Below are 22,767 nucleotides of genomic sequence, written 5' to 3' on the forward strand. Positions count from 1 at the left end.
CAGGAGCTCGGGGTCCCGCTTCCCCTGGCTGACAACTAGATGCCGTTATCCAGGCAGCCAGTGCGTGCTCGGAAGAAAGGGAAACATGAATTTTTTGCATAACGTGAATTTAAGAGTGTTACAAAATTCTGCCCTCGAGATAAGAGGGAAACACTCCCCTTAATCTGAATGGAATCAGGTTGTCTCCCTAGAAAATGGGAGCAGAAGTAGAACTTTGCACGTCAGAGATGTCCCAGTTGGCAACCTGTTGGTATCCAACCAAATGGTACAGGGAAACAGCCTTAATTCTCTTAAATTATAAAGACAGCTGCATTTTTTGCAAATTAACATGGAGCATACCGTCCGTAACCAGAGCCCATCTCCGCAGACCAGGGACTCTGCATTGTTGATCTGGAACAATAAATAGCAGTGAGACTTGGGATCCAGAGCACAGTGGGAAGATAGATCCCATCTGCTAAAAGGTTACAAAAAAGGATTAAGAAAAGGATGTCTTTTCATTAACATCTCCTGTTAGACAGGAAATGAAGGCCCAGTGCCTGCATCACCCACGCACTGCAGTGGGATAGCTGATATATCCAGCTCCTCAAGGATCTCGCTTCAAGAATCTACTTTCTACCTCTTCCAGGAATGGAACGTAAATCTGGAGACTGGCAAGCAAAAAACTTCAGGCTTAACCAGCAGAAAACAACTAATAAGAAGACAGAAGAAAATAAGATTTTGCGGTTGTAAAAAGATGTCAGAGAGTTCAACCGAAAGAAAGCAGAAGCATGGTTAAAACTGCCCAGGCAGAACCATTTATTGCATCCAGCGTGAAGAGCAAGGGCAGATGTGTCCAGCCAGGCTCCAGGTGCAGAAAAGACCCCTTAAGCAATATATTGTGATTTTGAGGAGGATGACAGATTTGGACTAAAGCATGGTCCAATGTTCAAGGTATTAAATGTTCAAGATATTAAATAAAAACAACCTAAAAAATGTATTTAAATCAAACTTGAGTGAATATTTGTCACTGCTCTAAAATACCTCTTCCTGCTACAACTTGTATCGTGCAGTCTCAACAATCTCTTATTGCACAGTTCCTGTGAGAAGAAGATACAAGCAGATTAGTAGCACAGCTACTATTCCTATCTGAGTAAATATGTCTCAGCAACAAACCCGTCATTAAGAGACAGAATTCTTTTATTTTCCCATAGAAAAGAAGAACTGGTATCACTGTCAGATATATAATAGTAGAACCACGGAAAAGGTGGCTGGGGAGGGACCTCTGGATGTCATTTAGTCCTCCCATACAAAGCCAACTGTCACCAGGGCTTGACCAGGTCAGCAGTGCCTTGGTATAGCCAACTCCTGAAAACATTCAAGCTTTCTGAGTGACCTGTTCTAGTGTTGCACTACCCTCCTGGGCAAAGAAACTGTCTTGCCCTCACATGTCTCTAGTCTTCTTGGGCTAACAGTTTGTCCTCATGCACATCTTTACCTTTTTTATAACATTCCAGAATTTCAATGGGCCTCAGTTTTAAGGGGCATTTACACTGCAGGAGAGTGAACTTAATGGCTAAACCATAATCATAGCTACTTGTGGTATACAGAGGTTTATAATGGGACACTGAGCCACTGAGAAATTAAATGACTATCCTAAAAGGTCACAGTGTACTACAGAAGCAGGACCCTGAGCCTTCAAGTGTCCAAGTCACTAACTGCAGACATGTAAACTGCATTATTACCAATCAACACAGACAGAAAATCTGCATGAGGACTATTTCTAAATATTTGGTAGTTATATGTCTTTTGCATAACCTTTATAACTATTAACTGAGAACCCAAAGGAGTCAGTAGATATTATTGTTCTTACTCAGTAGATGGGGAAGCAGTGGCAAAAAGATTAAATGACTCGTGTGACCTCAAGCAGTGAACAGGCAGCAGTGACTAACTGGACCACAGCCCTTCTCAGTGCAGTGGCCCTCACCCCTTTTATTTGGGCCCAATAGCACGATATTCAGCCCAGAAACTGGCTCGGTGATCCTTAACATTTTCATGAAATTCAATTTCAGCTTGGCTTCCTGTTGATTGCCAGAAGAACTGTTGCTTCCCATGGAACACCATCGTCTTCATGGTGCTTACATCACGGACCTGCGTAAAGAAAGACCAAACCATTATATCATAGCAGCCTACAAGTGAAGTACCCACAAAATACTGGGGACTTGCGGATTGGTCACTCAGGGGGAAAAGCTGCCCTACATGAAGGTTAAAAGAAATACAGTAGACATCAGCAGTGATCATTCATATCTGTTTACACAAGAGATCAGAGTCTGACCCTCTAGAATTTGTGATTGAACTTTGCATCTGGATGGAAGCGTCTAATGAGATGAGTCCGTTCCCATCCAAATCATCCCCTTCAGGCTTCTGACTCACCAGGATGTAATTAAAATGCGTTTGGTTGCTCTCATTGCCCAGGTCAATATATAGGGCACGGATAGCTATGCGATGCCGAGGAGCCACATTGATGAAGGTCCGACACACTACTTCTTGCCTTTGATCAGCCAGTTGCACAGGATTCACTATTTCACCTTGGGGACCAAACAGCTGCTTGTCACAGTCTGAGAGAGGGAAAGGGAGCAGAAAAGAAAATGATTTAGAGAAGTGTCCAGCACCTCCAAGAAAGAAATCATTTAAATTAAATACAGGCAGAAAAGTTTCTCTAAGGATTTTCATCTGGAAACCTCCAAGCATCAGCAAACACCTGCAGGAGGCTTTCCTTTAAAACGGAGGGGTAGTCCACAAATAGTATTAATTCCAACACTCCTCAAGAAGGGGCTTGTTAGCGGCTAAAAATGAAGCAAGGTTTCCATAGATTTCCATAGGCAACCATGATCTGTAGAACTCTGTGGGCCTTGTCATGGGTGCTTCAATCTAAAGCAATAGCAAAGCTTTCGGTAAGGTACCTTGGTAATATTTTTTAGTTGCAGTTCTGCTGTTGTACTGAAGAATGACCCCATTTCCTGGCAGCAAAACACGCTGTTTCACAATCAGTGTATTTGTTCTGGAATTTATCAGTGACAAAGGGAGCTTCCTGCAGCCTGTCCGCCACATCATTCGCCCAGAAAACAGCATTACCTCACCTGGAATGGATGAGCAACAGGGACTAGAAACACTTTAAGTAAAAGGCCGCAACCTATCTTATACAGGTCTGGAATCAAGTAATTTCTGCAACTTGTTCCTATCTTATCAAAATCTGTTATGAAAACAGTCCAGCTAACTAATCTAACCGTACTGATTCCAACAACAGGGTATATTACAGAGAGAGTTTTTAACAGGTCAAAGCAAGCAGCTTCTTTAACCCCATAAACTCCTTTCATCTCATATCTATCAACAAAACAGGTAAGAAACCATTATGTAGTGGGAGGAAAGGCATCAACTTCATTTAGTCCCATCTGGCAAAGACTTGGTGGGACAGAAAAAATGGTAAAATGGTTTCAGAGATTACACAGCCTCCAAGGCAGCAAGAACCAGCACGTGGGCAAATGAGGTGCAGATTTCCCAAAGGGCCAGGCTAGTCCCCAGCACACCCTGGGCAGTACCTGCACTGCAGTTGAGGGAGCTCTCCAGGACGCTGACTATTATCTCCTCCCCGAGAGGACGTCCGATGGCCACAGTGCAGTCACTGCTTTCTACACCCATCATGTTGATGACCCCGGTGGCATTAAGAAAGAGCCTTCCACAGACACCTGTACAGCAGAGACAGATGAGAAACACATCCAGAAGGAACTACAGCTGCTGAAAAACATCCCCCATTCCCTTTGTGGCACTATGAACAGACGAGTGCCAACAGTGTGCCCACCTTCTGGGTGGAGCATAGGAAGAGTGAGCTGCTGCCCCAAGGAGTCCCAAGTCAGAAGAGCTTTGGGAAGCCCAGGGAAGGGAGTCATTGTTCCTAGCTCAGATAACACGGACAGCTCATGGCATGCTGGAAGGAACAGCATGTTGTCCCTCCTAACCAGGAGTATTCCCTTCCCATGCTCCTGTCCCTGTATGGCAGTAGGGTCACCACAAGCCAGCTGCACGCAGTAAGCACCGATCTCTACCTTTTGGTAGTGTCCTCCTCACCTCCACTGGTCTTTGTCTGTTCCCAAGGCACAGCTGGCACAGCAGAAGGAGGAAGATCCAGGTCCTTGTATCTCCCCTCTTTGGCAGTTGCAGCTGTCGTCAGCACGGCTGGTGTCACTGTCTGCAGTCCTGCTCCGTGGGACCTGGTCCCCACCGCCTGCTCAGGACAGGGCCCTGCGGAGCAGCCACGTACCACAATGGCCTTGGGGAAGTGCCTGCAGAAGATGGGGTTCACGTGCTTACGGGTTAGCGGGTTGAGACAGAAATCCTGCCGTGTCTGAATGCCATTCCCACACGAAGTTGAACACTGCAGAGGAAGAAACCCACAGGCCTTTATGCACGTGTTTCAGTTGGTATTTAGAAATAAACACATTTATTGGCTCAGGCATGATCTGGAAGGCTGATCTTTTGTTCACTGATGCTGTTCTGTCACTTGCCCTTTCAGTGCTCTAGTTTCATCAGCTATAGGATGGCCGACCTCGCAGGGGATCTTCCAAACTATATCTTTCAATTGCAGAACAACTTCCTAAAAAATCTGAAAAGATCTGCATTCCAGAAGAAAACATGCCAAGGACCATTTTTAAACTGCAGCCAAAACCTTAGCTGAGAAAGGTGGGAAGCAGACCTATGGCTGCTAAACACAGGGCAGTGGAAAGGATGGAAAACATCCCTAGAAACACTTTAGCATTTCTGTGGGAAGTAAATATACAAGGCAGAAGTGGTACTTCTCCCCTGTATGCTTTAGGGAAGTGAATGGCTATAAAACCGCTGCAATAGACACCAAGTGCTGCATCTGAACCGGAGCAAATACCTCTGTCCACTCACTGAAGCTCCATTCATAAGAGCACATTCGGATGACACAGGGGACGCTGGTAAGGGGCTTCTCTGCCACAGGACACAAACGCTCCTCCAGCAAAATCTCCTCGCCTTGGCGAATCTGCACACAGGTGACCAGCTGAACAGCTAAGCCGAGCCCACAACTGGAGGAACAGGGGCCAGCTGGAGTTACCTTCCATCTGACAGAGGACATGGAGAAGAAAAATTCAGTTAGTGATGAATCCCCACTTTGTACTATGTCTCACTGTAGAAAATGCACTGCAACTCCCTCATCCTTCCCCCTTCTGCTCCTCAGCAACTTTCTTCACCCCTTCGCCTCACACACTTTGCTGCCTATGGTACTTACAAGGCAGCCTTTGAAACAAGGCTAGGCAGTCTGGAGCAGGTTTGGAATTGGACCCAAACAGAGGGCATTCACATTTTGCAAGAAGCCCACACACTCAAAATATACATTGAATCTTACTCTGCGTCCTTTACAGTCTTCCCCAGGGTGACATACACAGGCTTAACTGCAAAAACAATCTTATCTCCTTCCGAAACGCACACCACTCTGAACAGTCAGATCACAAACTGACCCAGGGTATTTCATCCTGGGAGCGGCATCCTGTAGTACTTAAAAAAAAGTTCAGATGCCAGTGGCTTTCCAGTCCCACAGCAAATAGGGTAGGGCAAGCTCTGCCCCATTTATTAACCCTGAGCCATATCCTAGATCACACCATACAGGTTCACAAACAACTGCTCTTCCCCAGTGCATGCTCTTGTGACCCATGTGGCCATTTTGATCTCGGAGGGCACAGCTCCAAACTACACAGCTCCTGCTCCTCTGGGCGAGGCAAACCATCACACTGGACACCTGCCACAATCTCTTCTGCCTTCTCCCTGGCCTCCCTTGCGCAGGAGAGGACCTTGTGCATCACACCTCCTCCACAGCTTACACTGCATGAGCCCATTTTGTAATGCCACCTGGGAATAATGCAGCCATCAGTGAGAACCTCCAGCTGCCACCTGTCTTCACTGGATTTTAAATCCAACCAGTCCATGGAAGTACAACTGGAATTCTGTTAATGCGCTCATACACACTGGCTCATGTTTGAGAGATCAGCAGTCACGCCATTGAGTGCGCTCTGCAATACCATAAATCCTAAGGCAAGTGCAATTTCCTTCAGTTCTCAGAGCAGCTATTCCAGATTCTTAGAGCATTTAATTCTAGTTACTTTCCTTGATGCTATGTGGAAACCGTACAGCTGGCAAATATGTCACCACCTTTTGCAGTTACGGATTTGTTCCTACTTCCCCAGGGTAATAAGGGATCGAGAGGTTTTCAGTTTTTCCCTGGACTCAAACTCCAAAGACTTCACTTAGTTCTGCCTGAGAATATACCAGCCCAGGAAAGACTCTCGGTTAGTTTGCTGAGTATGGATCAGTGCTACTGTTTTTGCAGCTGGCTGAGCTTTCAAACCAGGGCAGAGGAAGATAACATCCTCAGAGTAGCTTGACCCTTACTTTACCATGTCCCTGGAGATAGAGAGAGGAAGGAAAGACCTCTCACTGGCTCGTTGTCTCCTGGTAACTGCTTTACCTTGGTGGGCAGGGACCGAGATCACAGACTTCCATCCTGCTCTCTGGCTTTGGCACTGGATGACAGTTTTCTTCTTGGGTTTCTTCTTTGGTGTCAAAAGCCACACATACATACTGTAGCTGAGTCTTACCTAGAAAGGGAAGTGATCTTACTGCATGGCATGCATACAAGGGTTGAAAATAAGCCAAGCAGTGTCAGTCGCATCTGTGTGTACAAAAGAAACAAACTCTGCCCAAGCCCCAGGCACTCTTACTGCACTCATCCCCGCCAATGCTGAAGCACAGCAGCAGCCAGCCAGGCCTCTAAATTATTCCCTGAGCCAGGCCCCCTTGCCTCTTCCAGGCTTAAAAAAATTGTGACCACAGCTACACATGCACTTAGAACTGTAGAGGGGAAAACACCAGGTCCCTGAGGTTCCTAGGCACTAAGCTCACACCTACAGCCAAGTAACATTTCCCTGCAGCACTGAAAGATCTCACCTCTACCACAGGAGACGGAACACTCTCCAGCTAGAGGGCTCCAGACATACACGGTCCGATTTTCCAGCTGGATATGCCCAAGTGACTCCAAAGTCTGAAGTAAGCGTGAATCTTCCTCCTCAGAACAGAGCAAAAAGACCCAGACTGACATTGGCACCTGTTTTCCACACCAGTCCTGATCTAATGAAGCTGGGGGATACCTCCAGATCGAGCCTACAACATATTTGCTGTCCCTGAATAAAGAGGCACATTTAAGCACCTTCTCCACTTTTGCAGAACATATAAGTATCAGGAATAGCTAAGGACATCCAACAGCCAAGACCCCTCCTAATTCACACTACCTGAAGAGAGATACCTGAAGAGAGATACCTGAGACTGGAGATGCCTAAAGAAGTATCTTCCCCATCTGTAAATGTAAACCTGGCAGTGGCTCCCCAGTACGGATTTGGACCAGTGGATCCTGTGCTGAGAAGCCCTCTTCCCTGCTAGCAATCCTCCCTACCATGTCAGAACCTCTCTGTTTGCCAGTGAGGTATTTCCTAGTGGACATGGGGTTATTTCTGTTTCTGGGTTTGTTGGACTCTGCGAGGAGAAATGAAGAAAAAACATAGTCAACAGCTGCCCTAAACAAACCACCACTATGAATTGATGAATCCAGCAGCATAAATTAAGAGGGACACAGCTGTCTGAAGTGACAGGATGAACCTTTAACTGAGCAGACATCCTTGGTGCAAACCACCCACCCAGACTCCAGTAGTAAGGTGGTGGCTCTTAACTGGTAGCCTCCTGTGGATCACAAGTGCAAAGCTCCCAGTGAGACTCCTGAAAAAGCCAAGCCAGTAAACTCACTTTGTCCCAGCCTAATGGGCAGACATTAACCACACACGGCACAATGGAGAGGGGTTTTTCTTCTGCTGGGCACAAGCTGTCATCCACAACAATCTCCAATCCATCACGAAACTGAACACAGGTCAGATTCTGCTGGGCAACCCCAGTTCCACAGACAGCAGAGCATCCATCTCTCTGAGACATCTTCCACCTAAATGGGAAGTAATTTTATCACCCTATTTCTCATCTGGATCATGGAGGTTTATTTCTCACACCACTGATTACAGAAATGGGTCCTACAGAGTATTCAGCTTCTCTATTTCAAGAGCCTTGTCTGGATGTGATTGAGAGAACAACTGCTGGAAATTAAGTCCTTGCACTGACAGCTCTCTAGGACTAAAAGCACCTAAGCTAAAGAGCTATAGTTCACAGTGTAATCACTTTTTATTAAACACTAAAATGTCTATGAGATCAACGTCTGGGCAGGCTTGGCTCTTGGTCCTCTTTCCAGTCTAATTAACACAAAGGTCTCCTCCAGAGTAAGACCAAATCTTTGTTGGCACAATCTTGGAAAGGATGTGAGCAGACATCTTCTGGCCATGCCCTTGAAGTATTTTCATTTAGTAGACTACTGTAAAATATTGGAAGGACTATCTCCCATTCATTCATTTGACATCTCAATTACCTCATAGGACCAGGAAAGACAACATGGTTTGGGATCCACTACGCCATTATAATTAGGAAGAAACTACCTTATACCTCTCCTTTTTTTTCCACCTTGCACAATGCAAATGAGACTTCAGAGACTGGGTTAGCTGGCAAAGAAAGGACAAGTGAAGCAAGAATTCAGCTGAGCTTCCAGGAACACCAACCTGTACAGGCATGGCTCCATGGCACAGGGCTTGTGCTCTGAAAGGGGCTGTGGGAGCTCCAGACACCATTGGTCCTCTGTTATTTCATTCTTTGTCTGGTCAAAGCACACATGATGCACTGGTCGCGTCCCTGGGATACAAAAAGAAAAGGAAAGAAAGTTACAAACAAAGTGAACAGTTCACCTCTATTATGCTAGGAAGATGCAGTAATTCCACTTTACTCAAATTATCTGTGTAGGAAAATGGCATATTTGGGAATACAGACTTTCTATAAACACACAAACCCCTTCTTTCTGATATAAATTTTTCCTCAAGAGTTTTAAAGTGACTTTCCAAGATGAACACCCCAGAAGATGAGAAGTTTGATGGATAATCCACTGCCAAAATGGAAAGATTGCTCTAAACTGGTCGTTTGCAAGAACAAGGATATCAATCATAATTTGGTCCAAATTACTTTTAATAATCTTGATGTCTGACTGATGAGGGACGGGTTGCTGAAAATAAGCTTTAGCAATCAGCCATTTTTAAATGACATTCTGTAGAACTGATCATGTAATATCATCACGCTGCCTTTGTACACAGACAGCACTGTGCCAGTGTACTCAAAGTGATCATCAATATCCAAAACTAGACTAGAGGTACTGGGAGAGAAACTGCAGACTTGCAGTGCCTGTGGCATGCAAGAAATAATATATTGATAAACTACAGCTAAAACCAAGATTTTTAACAATACTGAACCTAACAGGTAAAGCAGGTGAAAATCCAAACTCAAAAAAGTTACAAGCAAAGCTGTAAAGAGTCTCCTTTGCAGTGAATGAGCTACCCACAAAGAGAGACAGGCATTCCTGAATCTTAAAGAGCATGACCCTGAGAAGCAAATGTCAAGAATCAATCAGCAATGTTATCTTTTTACTACCTTCCTTGTTTTCAAATAATGTCTATTGGTAAGGAGGGCCTGAGCATCACTTTCAGCTCTCAAGATGCAATTTCAGCTCGGATTCTCAACTTTCTGTTATTTTAAGTCCCAGCTTTCTCATGCTTTTTGTTTGTGACTGCATTAGCTGGGAGGCCCCAGAGCATTTTGAGTTCTTTACTTCAGAGTTTCAGCAATCAGTTCACCTGGGGAATCTGCTGGAGAAAACCTCTCCAGACATAACTAGTCCTATAGAGTGACTTTCACAAGTATTCATTAATGCATTTTCTAAATCCTTGTCATAAAAGTCTTGAGAGGCTTGCCAGTGTCATCTGTATTATCTGGTAAACAAGATGTCAGACCGTCTAGCAGAGTGATCTGTTACAATCTGCATTATGATTTCTTCAGGGAGACAGAAAGGATTAGCCATGGCACAGGAATAGAATTCTAAGAAGGAAGTTTCATAATTAGCTCTGAGGCTTTAGTTAGACACTAGATACCACTTTGGTCTCAGACTTTTGATGTTTAGCCAACTTCAAATTACAGTCTTCAATAACTTTGAAAAATCTGAGAAAATTATTTAGTCTTAAAACCAAAAGTTCGGTTAAAACCTATTTATAAATCCTCTTCACGATCAAACATTTTCACTATCATTTTATGATTCAGCTCATTTGCTGATTTGCTAATTTAATTCAAAAGCTGTACCACTCTTTTCTTTTGTCCAGTTTAACACTGGCAACTGCAGCTCACTTTCAGCAATTTGCTTTCAAATTCAGTTCAGTTGTTTAGTAAATTCTAATCAAGTATCTATCGCTGATGTCACATGTCTTTCAGTCAGCCCAGGAGAGCCCATGGAGTAAAGATCTGGGTGACTACCAGCCAGCCAAACTAGAATTCTGCCCAGATCTCCATAAAGATTGAGTACTGCTGCCTCACCTTCCCCACAGGTCACTGAACATGGCCCCTGCTGAGGAGTCCACATATACATCGGATTCTCTTTGGGGACAAAGTAGCTGAAGGTGATGTCTGGGTTGCTGGCACTGCCATATTCTTCCGCATACCTTCGATAGACCTGGTGAAGGAAAAAGTTGTGGTCAATGCAGAAATCAACTCAGACTCATTTCTTAGGATGCAGATAAGAGAAGCTAGTCCCCCTTTCTTCCATCCAGTCCTGAGCCTCAATGCTATGACTCTCAATTCTTGCCAGATGCAGTCAGAGTACTCACCCTGTGAATTCTGTGCACAGGGCACCGAAAAAAGATTAAGCCAAGGAAAAGGTTTAACTCAGTATGCTTTTCCCCACACAACTATCCCCCAGACCTGCAGAAAGCCTGCAGGCAGCCAACCCTCAACCTTTCCCAAGAAGAGCAACACCATCACTCTTAGTGAACACCTTCTCCATGGGCCTTGGACACGAAGCCTTCTACACCTGGATTCTGCATGGCAGCAGAGCTACACAAACTCAGCCTGGCCAGTTCTGACTGGCCCCTTTCCAACTCTGCTATTTTAATTTACCTGTATTTCAATTTCTTCTTGTGTTGGCCCATCCACACGGACTTCCTCCAGGCTTGGCAGGTTGTCCTTGGTGAGAAACACTTTGTATTTGATTTGGCTGTCCTCCAGAACTGACGGATAGGTGACATTCAGCGAGATTTTTCCTTTTCCAGCAACCACATACTCTCCTTTAACCTTCACAGCTAGAGAGGCAAAAGTAGCAGTGAGGTTAAGAGATATCATGTGGTCCCCTGGTGCTGGCAGCTACAGACTGCCCACTTGCTAGAAACCAGTTTAATCTAAATCGGGCATCCCAAAGAACATGGCTTCTACCACTTCCCACTGGACAACATCCCACAAACAAATTGCATCATCAAGAACTTTCCTCCCAGATTCCATTTTCTTGTTTTTACAAGCTTGTTTTAGCCCTGCCTGTAGTCCCTCCTCTCCCTTTCATTCAACTCACCCAAATGTGTGAAGAGTGGTCTCTGATTGGTAACACGGACCAAGGTGCTGTTATAAGGCAGGGACAGAAATGTAACGTACTCTGGAAGGATGGAAAGAAAGAAGACATGGTCATCTTCCGTTGCTGTACCTCTGTTGAAAAAGCTGGGGATTACAGATCAACCCCTCTTCATCTTACTAGCACGCTATCCATTGGAGGACAAGCCTTACAGGCAGCAACAAAGCTTAATTGCAAACAAGGGTTATATAGCTAATATTAAAAAAAAAAAGATACAACAGTGACGGCCAGCAGGCTAAATTCACACTAACCTTAGCTCTATCAGCTTGGCTTGAACATAGTGATGGTGAATACAGCAAACAAAGCAGAAATGAATTCTGTCCTGCTCTCACCTTTCTTTTGTTCTTTTTATCTTCTCTATTAATATCTACATGTGATACTGCAAGAGCCAGAGCAGTTCCTAATGTTTAACATCTCAGGAAGCATCTAACACAGCTGCCAGCTCCTGGTAATTTGCTGGACTTCCCAAATGGCTACATTTCTGATCCATGTCCAGAGAAGAACTATGACCAAAAAAGTCACTCTGCCTACACAACAGCATACAAACAGTACCATAATGTTGAGTCTGTGCGTGAGGACTACACACCTTTAGCTTTTCCTTCTGTGTAAGATCCACTCACTTCGGTGCAAGTGGTATTATCACCCCCACAGACCTTGCAAGAGTCCATTATCTTCTTGGAGTCCATCTGGCCATCACACCCGAATGCCTGAGCAAAGGGGAGAGTCTGTCAAGACTTGCCTATTCCGAGAAGAAAACAAGTGAATGAAAGCAACATTGCCTAAATTCCTGAAACTGCCTTTTTCATTTGTAATTTGAATTTAAGATGACAAGGTAGACAAAGATGCATTTGTACCTAGATCTACCACTGTACAGCACTATGCAAAGCCAGGGATTGGAAAGCCTTAGCTGAGAGCACAAGTTTCATTAATTGTGTGACATTTTCTTTCCCATAAAAAGCAGTCCAGAAAGATTTCTCCTGTGACCTAAAACAAAGGCTCTGCACTCCTTCTCTTCTATGAACTCTTTCTGGAGGGGGGAAGGGGAAAAAAAAAAAAAAAAAGCCCAGGAGAACAGTAAACATGAATGGCAGGTTCTAAAGGAATCTTTAGCTCCCCAGACCCAAACCTAGCTCACATCCTTCAGCCTGGCCTTCAATCCCATAGAGCTCAGAAAAGAGATTCTATCCTTATTCCCACGAACAAGACTAATTTACACAAAGCTACAGGAGGATCTCAGCAGGCTTAGCAGCAAAACATGTGCAACTGCTGAATTTATGCTAGAGGCACTGATCCCAGGTTTTGGATGCTGCCATAACATCCATACTTATCACTGTCGCCAACAGAACAGCCGCAATCAGACTAGCTTAAGCCTACACCCTCTGCTGTTCATTAGGTGGAAATGCATTACAAAACATTGTGAATACGAGGATAATGAGAAAAACATAAAATTTTAAAAGTGTATTCTGGGAATGTAAAGAAACAACAGAAAACATACAACCGGGTCAGCATTGAGAAGTTACTAAAATGCAGACAGTGCGGGGGAGTTACATTCAAGTTCATCATGAAAGAATGCCTTTCTCAAGGCATTCCAGAAAAAAAACCCCACATATTTCAGTTTTGATTAGCGATACTGCAACAATGAATTTGTCAACTTACGATTCCCAGGTGTTACTCCTTGTTTTGCCACTGACTTGGTATGTTCAAATCATGTAAACTTTTCTCCGACAGAGTCAGTGTTTTATAGGGCTATTTATACCATGCAAACTGAACAGCTAATGATGTCTCCTCAACTAACGCATAAACCAATTGCTTCTTGGATTAGGGATGAATAGCCTTATGTACTTACTGCATAATTAGCAGAATGTCTTATCTAGAGGGCATTGGCATTGGATACACAGACAGAATAGTAGATTTGCTGGACTCCATCCAATAAGCTAAGAACAAAACTCTCTTCTTTTGAGAAGAGCTCTCTCTGTTGTTTGGGTCACTGTGTTTTCTTCCCTCGCTCCTAGTAAACTGACTTGTTCGGAGCAGATTACATATCAGGGGTTCACCTGGATTCCCCAGTCACTTACTCTGCAGCTTCCCATTACACACAGACTGAAAGCCCCACGGCGCTCAGAGTCATCCTGCTCACATCTGGTTCCATCTATGAAACTGTCTTCACGGCTTACCATGAATTCGTTTTCAACAGCCCTGCACATGTGCTTGCATAGCATGTCCCCTGGAGGAGGCAGACAGAAGAAGAAAGGAGTTACTCTTTCAGAAAGGCACGTGGCTGACCATCAAGCAATGGGAAGAAGTCAAAAGGATCTGACAGAAAGAGTATCCAGGTTTCACGTGAAAACTAAAACAATCAGTGAAACAGCCTTTTGACTTCAAAGTACAGACAGGTCCATGAGTGCTCCCCTTCACAAAGAAACCATGGTTTCTCAGTCTCTCCTTACCTTTGGCAAAGCCAACAGCAGAAGTCCAGGTATAAAAGGATGGCACTTCTACAGTGAGATACAGTGGCTTTAAATTTGTTGCTGCACATTGTTCAGTCATAAAGTCCTGCTGGGTCATCAAACAGGCCTACATCCCAGAGAGAATTGTATCGGTAATGAAAGGGAGTTACCGAGCACAGAATCCCAAGCAGCATTTTACCCACTAGCTAAAGGCAGAAAGCAGTGGCTGGTAAGTAAAACACCATAACAACTGCAAATGAAAAAAAACACTTTAAAGGGACGCTGCGGGATATGCAGAGAATTGTGTTTGGAAGCTGCTATCTTTGTTATTTCAACAAAATAAATGGATAAGGAAAATAGGAACAATATAAGAATGTCCCTCTGAAGAAAACTATCATTAAGTGAGTCACTATTTTCTCAGCATCTGTCCTGCTATGAAGGCATAGAGAAAATGCTTCATTACATGTGAACAATTCTATCAAATAATACTGCTGTCTTCAGACACAGTGGAACAAATAGCTCTCCTGTTGTCAGACAGATGGAGGCTGTATGCCAGATCTTTAGTCCTCCTCCTCAGATCAATCAGCTGTGAGAAGTACAGTCCCAAACCAGCTCTCAAAGAGTTAAGCGGCATTAAGAAAAAGCTCAGAAGATGTGATGAGCTCCACTACCTGAGTATTGCACATCTCCACTTGGACGCTGGCACCACGGCATTCCTGCCCCCCGAAAGCAGGCCTGGAAATAACAGGAGAAGAACTCCTCAACAGAGGCAGGTTTGTCCCAAGCAAAGTGCAAGACTCAGACCCCACGGCTCTGAGTCAGACAAGAGGCACTGCAAACTTCCCAGCTCCCCACCTCTTACCTGGGGTTGTTACAGAACCGCTGCCTTATCACAACTCCACCTCCACAGCTGCGGGAGCAGGAGGAGAAAGGGCTCCAGCCAGACCACTGCCCATGGACTACAGCCATGGGGTTCAGTTCTTCCAGAGAGCTGCACTGTCCCTTGGAGCACCACTAAGACCAAGAATACAAAGAATTGGCAGCAGCACCACAGCGAACCCATCAGAGCTGGGATCTACAAGGGTGGCACAAGTCCCCATCTTTTGGCAGGCCAGACTGTAACAGGGAATCCCAAGATGAATGAGGCACCTTCTCACAAGAGGCTAGAATAGTCCTATTTGTAATTATGGTCTAACATGAGGCTGGGGTTAAAACAAAGAGCTGATAGATCATTTCAAGTAGAAAGCAAAGCCTTGGAGAAGAGGTCAGGCTATAGAACTGCAAAGCAACCCCAGAAGATACAGACAAGGTGGAAACACCAAGATCAGCTGGTACCAGTTTGTGACTGGAGTGTCTGGCCTTGGCTCCCTGGCCGAGGGGCAGTGAGTGCCATGTAGCCTCCAGCCACCAACAGTGTCTTGCTGTCTAATGAGCTCCGTAGCACCCACACCCACTCCTGATCATCAGATCAGCAGCCTCCTTACCTTATTGATTCCACACTCAGTACCATCCAAGAGGGGAACAAGAAGCCGAGTACAGCTGGATTTGTCTCCTGGTTGTACATGGCATGACAGAACTTCACATATGTCCTGGTGTGACAAGAAAATCAGGGAGTTCGGGGAGTCACTTAGGCTCATCAACACAGCAGTCCCAAAAGCTGCTCCGTTTAAATGGTCCATGTCCCAGATGTTTGGTTTTCCCACAGCTACCCAACAGTGCAAGCAAGTCCCTTCATTTCTCCTGCTCCTGGGCAAAAGTTGTGGGCATGTCAAAAGACCATCACTGCCAGCTGTAATGCTAGAAGATGGTCAACTGAAGCAATTAAAGTTCCACCCACCTTAGGGCTTCCTCATTAACAAAACATGTCCAGATGGCAGCTATTAGCTATGCTGCATTTCTCAGACACGGGGACTTGAGCAATGGTGGGGAAGCTGAAGGAATCCAATGAACAAGAGCTCCCTAAGACAGGATCCTGAGTAGGCGTACCCAGCACTAGCACCACCAGGCCCGTTTGGACAGAAGGCTGTGCATACTGTGCAAACCTTAAAAGAGACTTATGTGGACGAAGGAGGTGATGGAGAGAAGGGAAGCATTTTAAAAGCCTTTGAAGGTTTGTTCTTTGCCAAGAAATCTGTGGCAGGAAAGCACCTTCCATCCCTTTATAATAAAAATGTCCCCAGCTCCCTTTTGCTGAATCTTGGCTCCAGAACATTTCCCTGCTGCCCCTAGCAAGGGAGACAAACTTTCTACCTACAACATTGCTGTCAGCAAAGGTGCATGCTGTGGCAACACTCCCAAAGGCTATTTTACATTGCTCATCTGCTCCATAGTACAAGCCAGGCTTCCATCCAGGGATGCTGCTGTCCATGTCCGGCAGGTCATTTAAGCAGTTTGTTTGGCCTGTGCTGATAGAGACATAAGAAATATCACTTTCCCAGCTGTGGGCAGTAAGGACAATGACATGTTTGCAAACTTCTGCTGAGTTTCATTCTGGGAGTTGGCTGCTGCTTTCCCAGACAACACATGCTTACTGTGGGCTGTGATGGATTTAGCTGTAGCAGCTGCCTGGAGATGCTCACAGTTCCCTGCTGCTGAAGTTATAACAGAAACTCACGCCTGTTTCTCACCCAGCCAGCTCACAGCCCGCAATGCTTGTTTAAACCTAGATGCTCTGACATTTTAAACAAAATTTCCAGGCTGAGCTAGTGTCTGAGAAGTCCAACGCACTCCAGGCATGTTAGTCACTAACCAAAGTAATTTCTAGCTACTTGAAGCAAAAACTGGGGTTTAACTTCAGCAGCAGACACAAGTGGTAAGAAATAAACAAACCCCAAGCGTTTTACAGTTCCTCATTTTCCCGGCATGTCCTATTTTATTCCTTCTCTTTCCCTGCCCTCTCCTAAGCTCCCAGCACAGGGAAACACTCCCACATGGGCACACAGAACTCGACCATTCCCTTACCTGACAAAGGCCAGGAACTCTTCTCGGCTGCACTGTGACCAGGTGAGGTCGATGCTGTTGTGGTTTCCTGCTGAACCCATGATGTAACCGCTGCTGCTGCACCGATTCCCCTCACCATCATGGGGGATTCCAAGACTGTAACAGAAGCAGCACAGTGCCCTGAGGGGAAGAAACCCAGCATCTGGGTTCCCTCAGAGCCTCTCTTCTCTAAGCTAGGGCTGAGCTCCCTCTGCAGCCTTTCCTTCTACTGTTGTCACAAAGGTTTTCTCTCCTCTTTGCAGCTTCTAATTGTCACAGAGCATGCAGAAATATAAGAAATGCAAGGAACTCTTTCCAAAAGTTTTGAATAATCTATAGGAAACCCCCTGTTATGCCAAGAGATCCTTTTCCTTCTTCTGAATCCTTGAAACTGGGCTATGCTTTTACCTGAATAAACCATACTGGGCTGCTCTGGGGCTTTCCTACTGACCTGTGCCCAATCTCATGGGCTATGGTGACTCCCAGGTCAAAGCCGGTGTCCTGGGTAATAACACAGCTCCAGAAGGAGGAGCAGACTCCACCTAACTGAGTCACTCCACGTAGCTCCTTGTTCCCATCAGGTAACTCCAGGTCAAACCTAAAGTAAGGGAGACAGATACAGAGGAAAGAGCAAAGAACCACTGCAGCTAATAATGTCAGGTCTAGACATTCAGCTGAATTTATTGGCACCTTCCTGATCTAACTTTGCCAGCTACCTAACATTTTTTTTGACACATGGAGCTCCCTGGGGCAAGATGGTAGCAGTAGGGTCCCAGGAACACCCACTGTTCAAAATTTGTGGTGATTCTACATTAAAAAATCCCCATGACACCAGACAAGCAGAACAGAATAAAATGACCTAATCCTATTTGCAAAAGACAGAGCAGTATCATCACCTCTTTGAAGAAAGAGCACCAAAACAAAGCCATTACACTCAAGAAAAGTTTGGCTTCGACAAACTTAGCCAAGACAATTTAGAGCAAGGAGCCTGAAAGTCAGACAAAAAACATCTGAGTCAGAGTAGCACTAGAAATCTTCCATAGAAAACACCAGTGGGTTTTCACTTCCAGTTACTGTTCGACTTTTCTGCCCACAAAAAGCTGCAGTGGGTTTGGCTATGCTGCTCTGGAAGCATAAAATGTCTGCTCAAGTCTGGCTGGTCAGTGCTTGGGGAATATTCCAGTTCCTCCAGAAACTGAAGAAACAGCACCTCTCACTAACTGCATTACACTAAGGGCAGGAGAATCAACCCCAAACAGGAGAATAAACCCATTTCCAAAGATTCTGTGACGCCCAACTGCTGGAAGACTCAGTGCAAATCACTGTCACTGCACTAACAGCTAGACACCATCAGCCCTGTTTCCAGTCCCCTCCCAGGGCAGGGGAGCTTCAGTACCTGGTGACATAGAGGACAATATCAGCATGCTGGGGGTCAGAGTCATTCTGGGGGTTGACCTTCTTGCTCCACTCACAAACGCTGATCAGCGAGGAAGTGATATTTGTGGTGATGTTTACCTCTGCCTAGAGTGAAGGCACATGTTTGCATGTTTCACACAGCTTTTAGCAACCCCTTGGACAACACTTGCACATAGTCCTCCCTGCTTACCTCTGGTTCTGTCAAAACAAGCATTTGCATAAGATGAACCCTGAAATGAGCACCCAGTGAGGCATCTCTCAACAGCTCTGCCCCCTGTTAAAAGACAGAAAGGATTCAACAAAGAAGGTACCTCGGTGACTCCTGCTACCTGTTCCCAGTAACAGCGCTGCATTCACTGCAAACGTAACACACCTGGTAACCATAAGGGGCAACTATAAAATCACTGGGAAGTACAACATTAAAGTATGCACTACAAATGTAAATAAATCTGTCAACAGATGAGAACTGTTGTTAGACTTGTCAGATACTCTGAAGCAGACAGAAGAATCGGCATGGAAACCAGTTTCATAGGGTAGGAGAGTGAATGCTAAAGACTTTTTTTGCAATACACAGACACAGAAAATGCATTAAAAAGTCATAATAATAGCAAACGGAGACATTTAGAGAAATTCTGTAATGGAAGTTGTCGTGGTTTAACCCCAGCCAGCAACTAACCACGCAGCTGCTCACTCACTCCCCCCCCACTCAGTGGGATGGGGGAGAAAATCGGGAAAAGAAGCAAAACCCGTGGGTTGAGATAAGAACGGTTTAATAGAACAGAAAAGAAGAAGCTAATAACGATAATGATAACACTAATAAAATGACAACAGCAATAATGAAAGGATTGGAATGTACAAATGATGCGCAGTGCAATTGCTCACCACCCGCCGACCGACACCCAGCCAGTCCCCCGAGCGGCGAATCCCTGCCCCCACTTCCCCGTTCCTATACTGGATGGGACGTCACAGGGTATGGAATACACCGTTGGCCAGTTTGGGTCAGCTGCCCTGGCTGTGTCCTGTGCCAACTTCTTGTGCCCCTCCAGCTTTCTCGCTGGCTGGGCATGAGAAGCTGAAAAATCCTTGACTTTAGTCTAAACACTACTGAGCAACAACTGAAGACATCAGTGTTATCAACATTCTTCGCATACTGAACTCAAAACATAGCACTGTACCAGCTACTAGGAAGACAGTTAACTCTATCCCAGCTGAAACCAGGACAGAAATAAAATGTTCAAATGTAAAATGTAAGATTAATTCAGTAGATCTGGTTCAATCTCACTGAAAGCAACAGGGACTGGATCAAGGCTCTGGTGATACAACTCTTGCTACTGTATCTGACTTACAACAATATTAGTAATGAAACAAAGAGCTACATTTTCTACATGGGTTTTAAGGCGACAACCCCAAAGCCTCTAACATCCGCTTTTACTCGTGCAGCTCCTTGTACAAGGGAAAGCTTGCCATGCAGTGCTGAGGGAAGCAGAGAGAAACACCCTGCACATAAGCAGTGCTTTGTACCAGGAGCCAGTAACCACGAACACCTCTCAAAGTGCACTCACAGAGGTCCATCTGCCTGTGACATAGTCTGTGACACTTTGAGCTCTCACACTGGGACAGCAATCCAAACAGAAAGCTACTCACAATGTTCAGGTTGGTGAGAATATATCGCTCTGTGTCCTCTTTGTGGTACAAGTAAACATCTGGACCTGCTACGACCATCAGCTCCAGATGTTTGACAGCTCCCTCAGCCCTCTTCTGCAGGCGAGAAAGAAACCGCCCTGCTGAACAGCACAAAGGGACACAGGGAGTTTAAAATGCAAGACAACATAAAAGGTCCTACATATCCACTCGCTTTTCCTGAAAGACTAGAACAATCCAGCTGGAAGACCACTCCTCCAGTTGCTTGCTCAGGTTTCCCACTTCTGTCAGTTTCTTTCACCTGCCAGCATCCTTAATAACACACATACGCTATCAAAATAACAAATACCTGAATGAAAACACACTAGTTACACCTCAATGAGGTGAGAAACATATTCAAATATACTCATATATTTGTAGATACAAATTTTTCCTCTGAGCTCATGCAAGCAACGCCACTACCAGAAGACAGCTTTTCCAAGCAGAACAAGCAGGGCCTCCTCTCCATGCACATTACCTCTTGCTGCATTTGCCTCTCTTGCGGCACTTCTGAAAAGAATGTGGGGTCTGGAGAAGCCAAGGTCCTTCAGCAGGGCCACACCTTTGCTTCTGACAGGCCTGATATGAATCTTTTCCTCATCCGCAATGACGACTCCTTGCTAAAGGAGATGAAATTCCACCTCTGAGTTATTCCAAAGAATTTGCTATCGGTGGAGAACTGTGTGCCATATCCTTCCCATTTCTCCTTTGTAATGCTCGGATTTATTAAATGGATGGTTCACACATGTTTGGCGCATCAAGCTGCAAACCTACAAAGGCTGTAAAAGCTTGTAAGAATAAGTTCAGTGCATACTCACCAGCTGCCCTTCACAGTAAGTGACTCTACACTTAGCCCCGGGAGGTTGCAGTGGATTTCCACCTGCAAAGCAGTTGCCCGAGAATCGCTTCAGTAAGCTAAAGGAAGAGTTCACCACTTGATTGCTCACAAAGGAAGATGAAAGGAGGGCATGGTCCTCTAGAAATTCAAAGGCATAGAGTTCTCCCCAGGCCTCAATGGAGCAATATTGAATACGACAGGACATCAGCCCAGTCTGTTCTTTACAAGGGCAAGTTGGCTCAGCAACAACAAACTCAGGTACTGAAAGAAATGAAACAAGACCAGAACAAGGGCAACAGTTATGAGAAACGACGATACACAGAAAACAAATGTAATGATCTACCTCCCTAGGAAAAAACAGTCTCCGAATGACAACTGTGGCCTTTTGGGGTCATCGTGTCAACAGTGAAAGAATTTCTATGCTTTCATGTATTCCAAAGTGAGGATAATCTGATTAGGAACAGACAACAGCTCTGAAACCAGCTCCTGATTTATCGGCGCTTTTGCTCTCTCAATAAGGAGAACAGTTCATTTAACAAAGGCTGAGACAGTCTTACTTCCTCCGATGTTAAGTATTACTGAGTGAGAATTATCATAATCCAGACAGAGACACTGGGATGAGCACTAGGTGAACTCACAAGTAGACAACATCCGTGCTTTAAGGATTTAAGAATTTAAAAACGTATCTTTATTCTGAACTACCATCAATCCAGACCCAGAATACTAGTCTCTCCATGTTTATTTCAAAAAAAAATATCAAGTGCATTTAAAGCTATTCTTAGTCTAAAGCTTCCCGCTCGGAAGACCTGGATTTGTTAATCTCATAGAAAAATACCAATACAGAGAATGAGGACCGCAGGAGAAACGTGCAAAAAGATTTATCATATGTATCTCCTTCAGCAGATTTTAAATACTGACCCAGTTCTTCGACAGCTTTCACAGTGAAACATAGGTCGCCTCACTGAGTAATGTGACTCGGAAATGCTAAATGCTTGTCAGATCAGGGTTCGTTAATAAGTGTTCTTAGCGTTATCGAACCCGCAGCATTAGAAATAAACTGACAGACGTGTTCCAAAATCAAGAAGGAAGGAGCCCTGCATACCATCAGACACTGAGCTGGTTCCAAAATAAGAGAAAACATCTTCCGCATCCAAAGCGCCGAGAAATTTCTGCAAGAAGAAGAACAGCTTTACATTTTTTTAAGAAAAACAAATGGATGCAAGACTATCGCTTAACTGAACTAACCTGGAGGGAACGCCAGCAAACAACAAGTACCGATGCCAAGTTCTCATGGCTTTATTTTGCACTAAGCATGGGCTGCACAACAGCCACCCAGAGGAAACAGCTTTATCTTCTCGATTAGTGAGGTTTGATGGATTTTGGCTTAGAACACGTTGTGTTGTCTCTTCCTTTTTTTTCCTAGAAATAAAAAAGTCTTCCTGGAAACCGCATTTTCTGGAGGTCAAACTCACCTCTTGGAAAGCCGACGGCCAGCAGAACCCCAAGGGGAGCATCACGAGCGCCCGGATGGTCAAGCTGACGATCATGCTGGAGGAGTTGCAACCAGCGCCGCGGAGTCAGCTCCGGCCCAGGGGTGATTAATACGACGACGTTTGGCCCAAGGCATCACGTGGAGCGGAAGGGAAGAGTGCAGGGTTTAAACAAACAGGGGAGCTGATCCTCTGCAGAGAGGGGGGAACGGCCTGCAGCTCGAGGCTCGACGGGAACAGCTGGAGGGAGAGCGGTTTTTGCGCAATGTTTGCAACTTTACCGCAGCCAAC

At 45.1% G+C, this 22,767-nt stretch overlaps 1 protein-coding gene across 4 annotated transcripts; it reads right to left on the reverse strand.

Moving 5' to 3' along the window:
* Positions 1 to 771: 771 nt before the first annotated feature.
* ADAMTS13 (ADAM metallopeptidase with thrombospondin type 1 motif 13) lies at positions 772 to 22,675 on the reverse strand. Of its 4 annotated transcripts, none has more exons than XM_052814569.1 (29): positions 22,459 to 22,675; positions 22,089 to 22,155; positions 20,967 to 21,247; positions 20,627 to 20,768; positions 20,113 to 20,249; positions 18,659 to 18,742; positions 18,449 to 18,573; positions 17,504 to 17,650; positions 17,035 to 17,169; positions 16,328 to 16,478; positions 15,558 to 15,662; positions 14,936 to 15,087; positions 14,745 to 14,808; positions 14,074 to 14,200; positions 13,702 to 13,850; positions 12,213 to 12,333; positions 11,570 to 11,650; positions 11,125 to 11,306; positions 10,546 to 10,681; positions 8,697 to 8,826; positions 7,846 to 8,035; positions 6,997 to 7,114; positions 6,518 to 6,647; positions 4,913 to 5,117; positions 4,102 to 4,408; positions 3,576 to 3,722; positions 2,940 to 3,116; positions 2,410 to 2,594; positions 772 to 2,127 (listed from the first exon to the last, which is right to left on the reverse strand). In XM_052814569.1, the coding sequence occupies exons 1-29, from the start codon at positions 22,531 to 22,533 to the stop codon at positions 1,969 to 1,971; spliced, it is 4,209 nt and encodes a 1,402-aa protein (XP_052670529.1). In that variant the 5' UTR covers positions 22,534 to 22,675; the 3' UTR covers positions 772 to 1,968. The 4 variants fall into 4 exon arrangements, with proteins under 4 accessions (XP_052670529.1, XP_052670527.1, XP_052670528.1 ...); XM_052814567.1 differs by having other exon boundaries at positions 20,113 to 20,252; XM_052814568.1 differs by having other exon boundaries at positions 6,518 to 6,640; positions 6,990 to 7,114; positions 20,113 to 20,252.
* Positions 22,676 to 22,767: the final 92 nt, after the last annotated feature.

Source organism: Harpia harpyja, chromosome 19, assembly GCF_026419915.1.
Source record: "Harpia harpyja isolate bHarHar1 chromosome 19, bHarHar1 primary haplotype, whole genome shotgun sequence".
NCBI lineage: Eukaryota > Metazoa > Chordata > Aves > Accipitriformes > Accipitridae > Harpia > Harpia harpyja.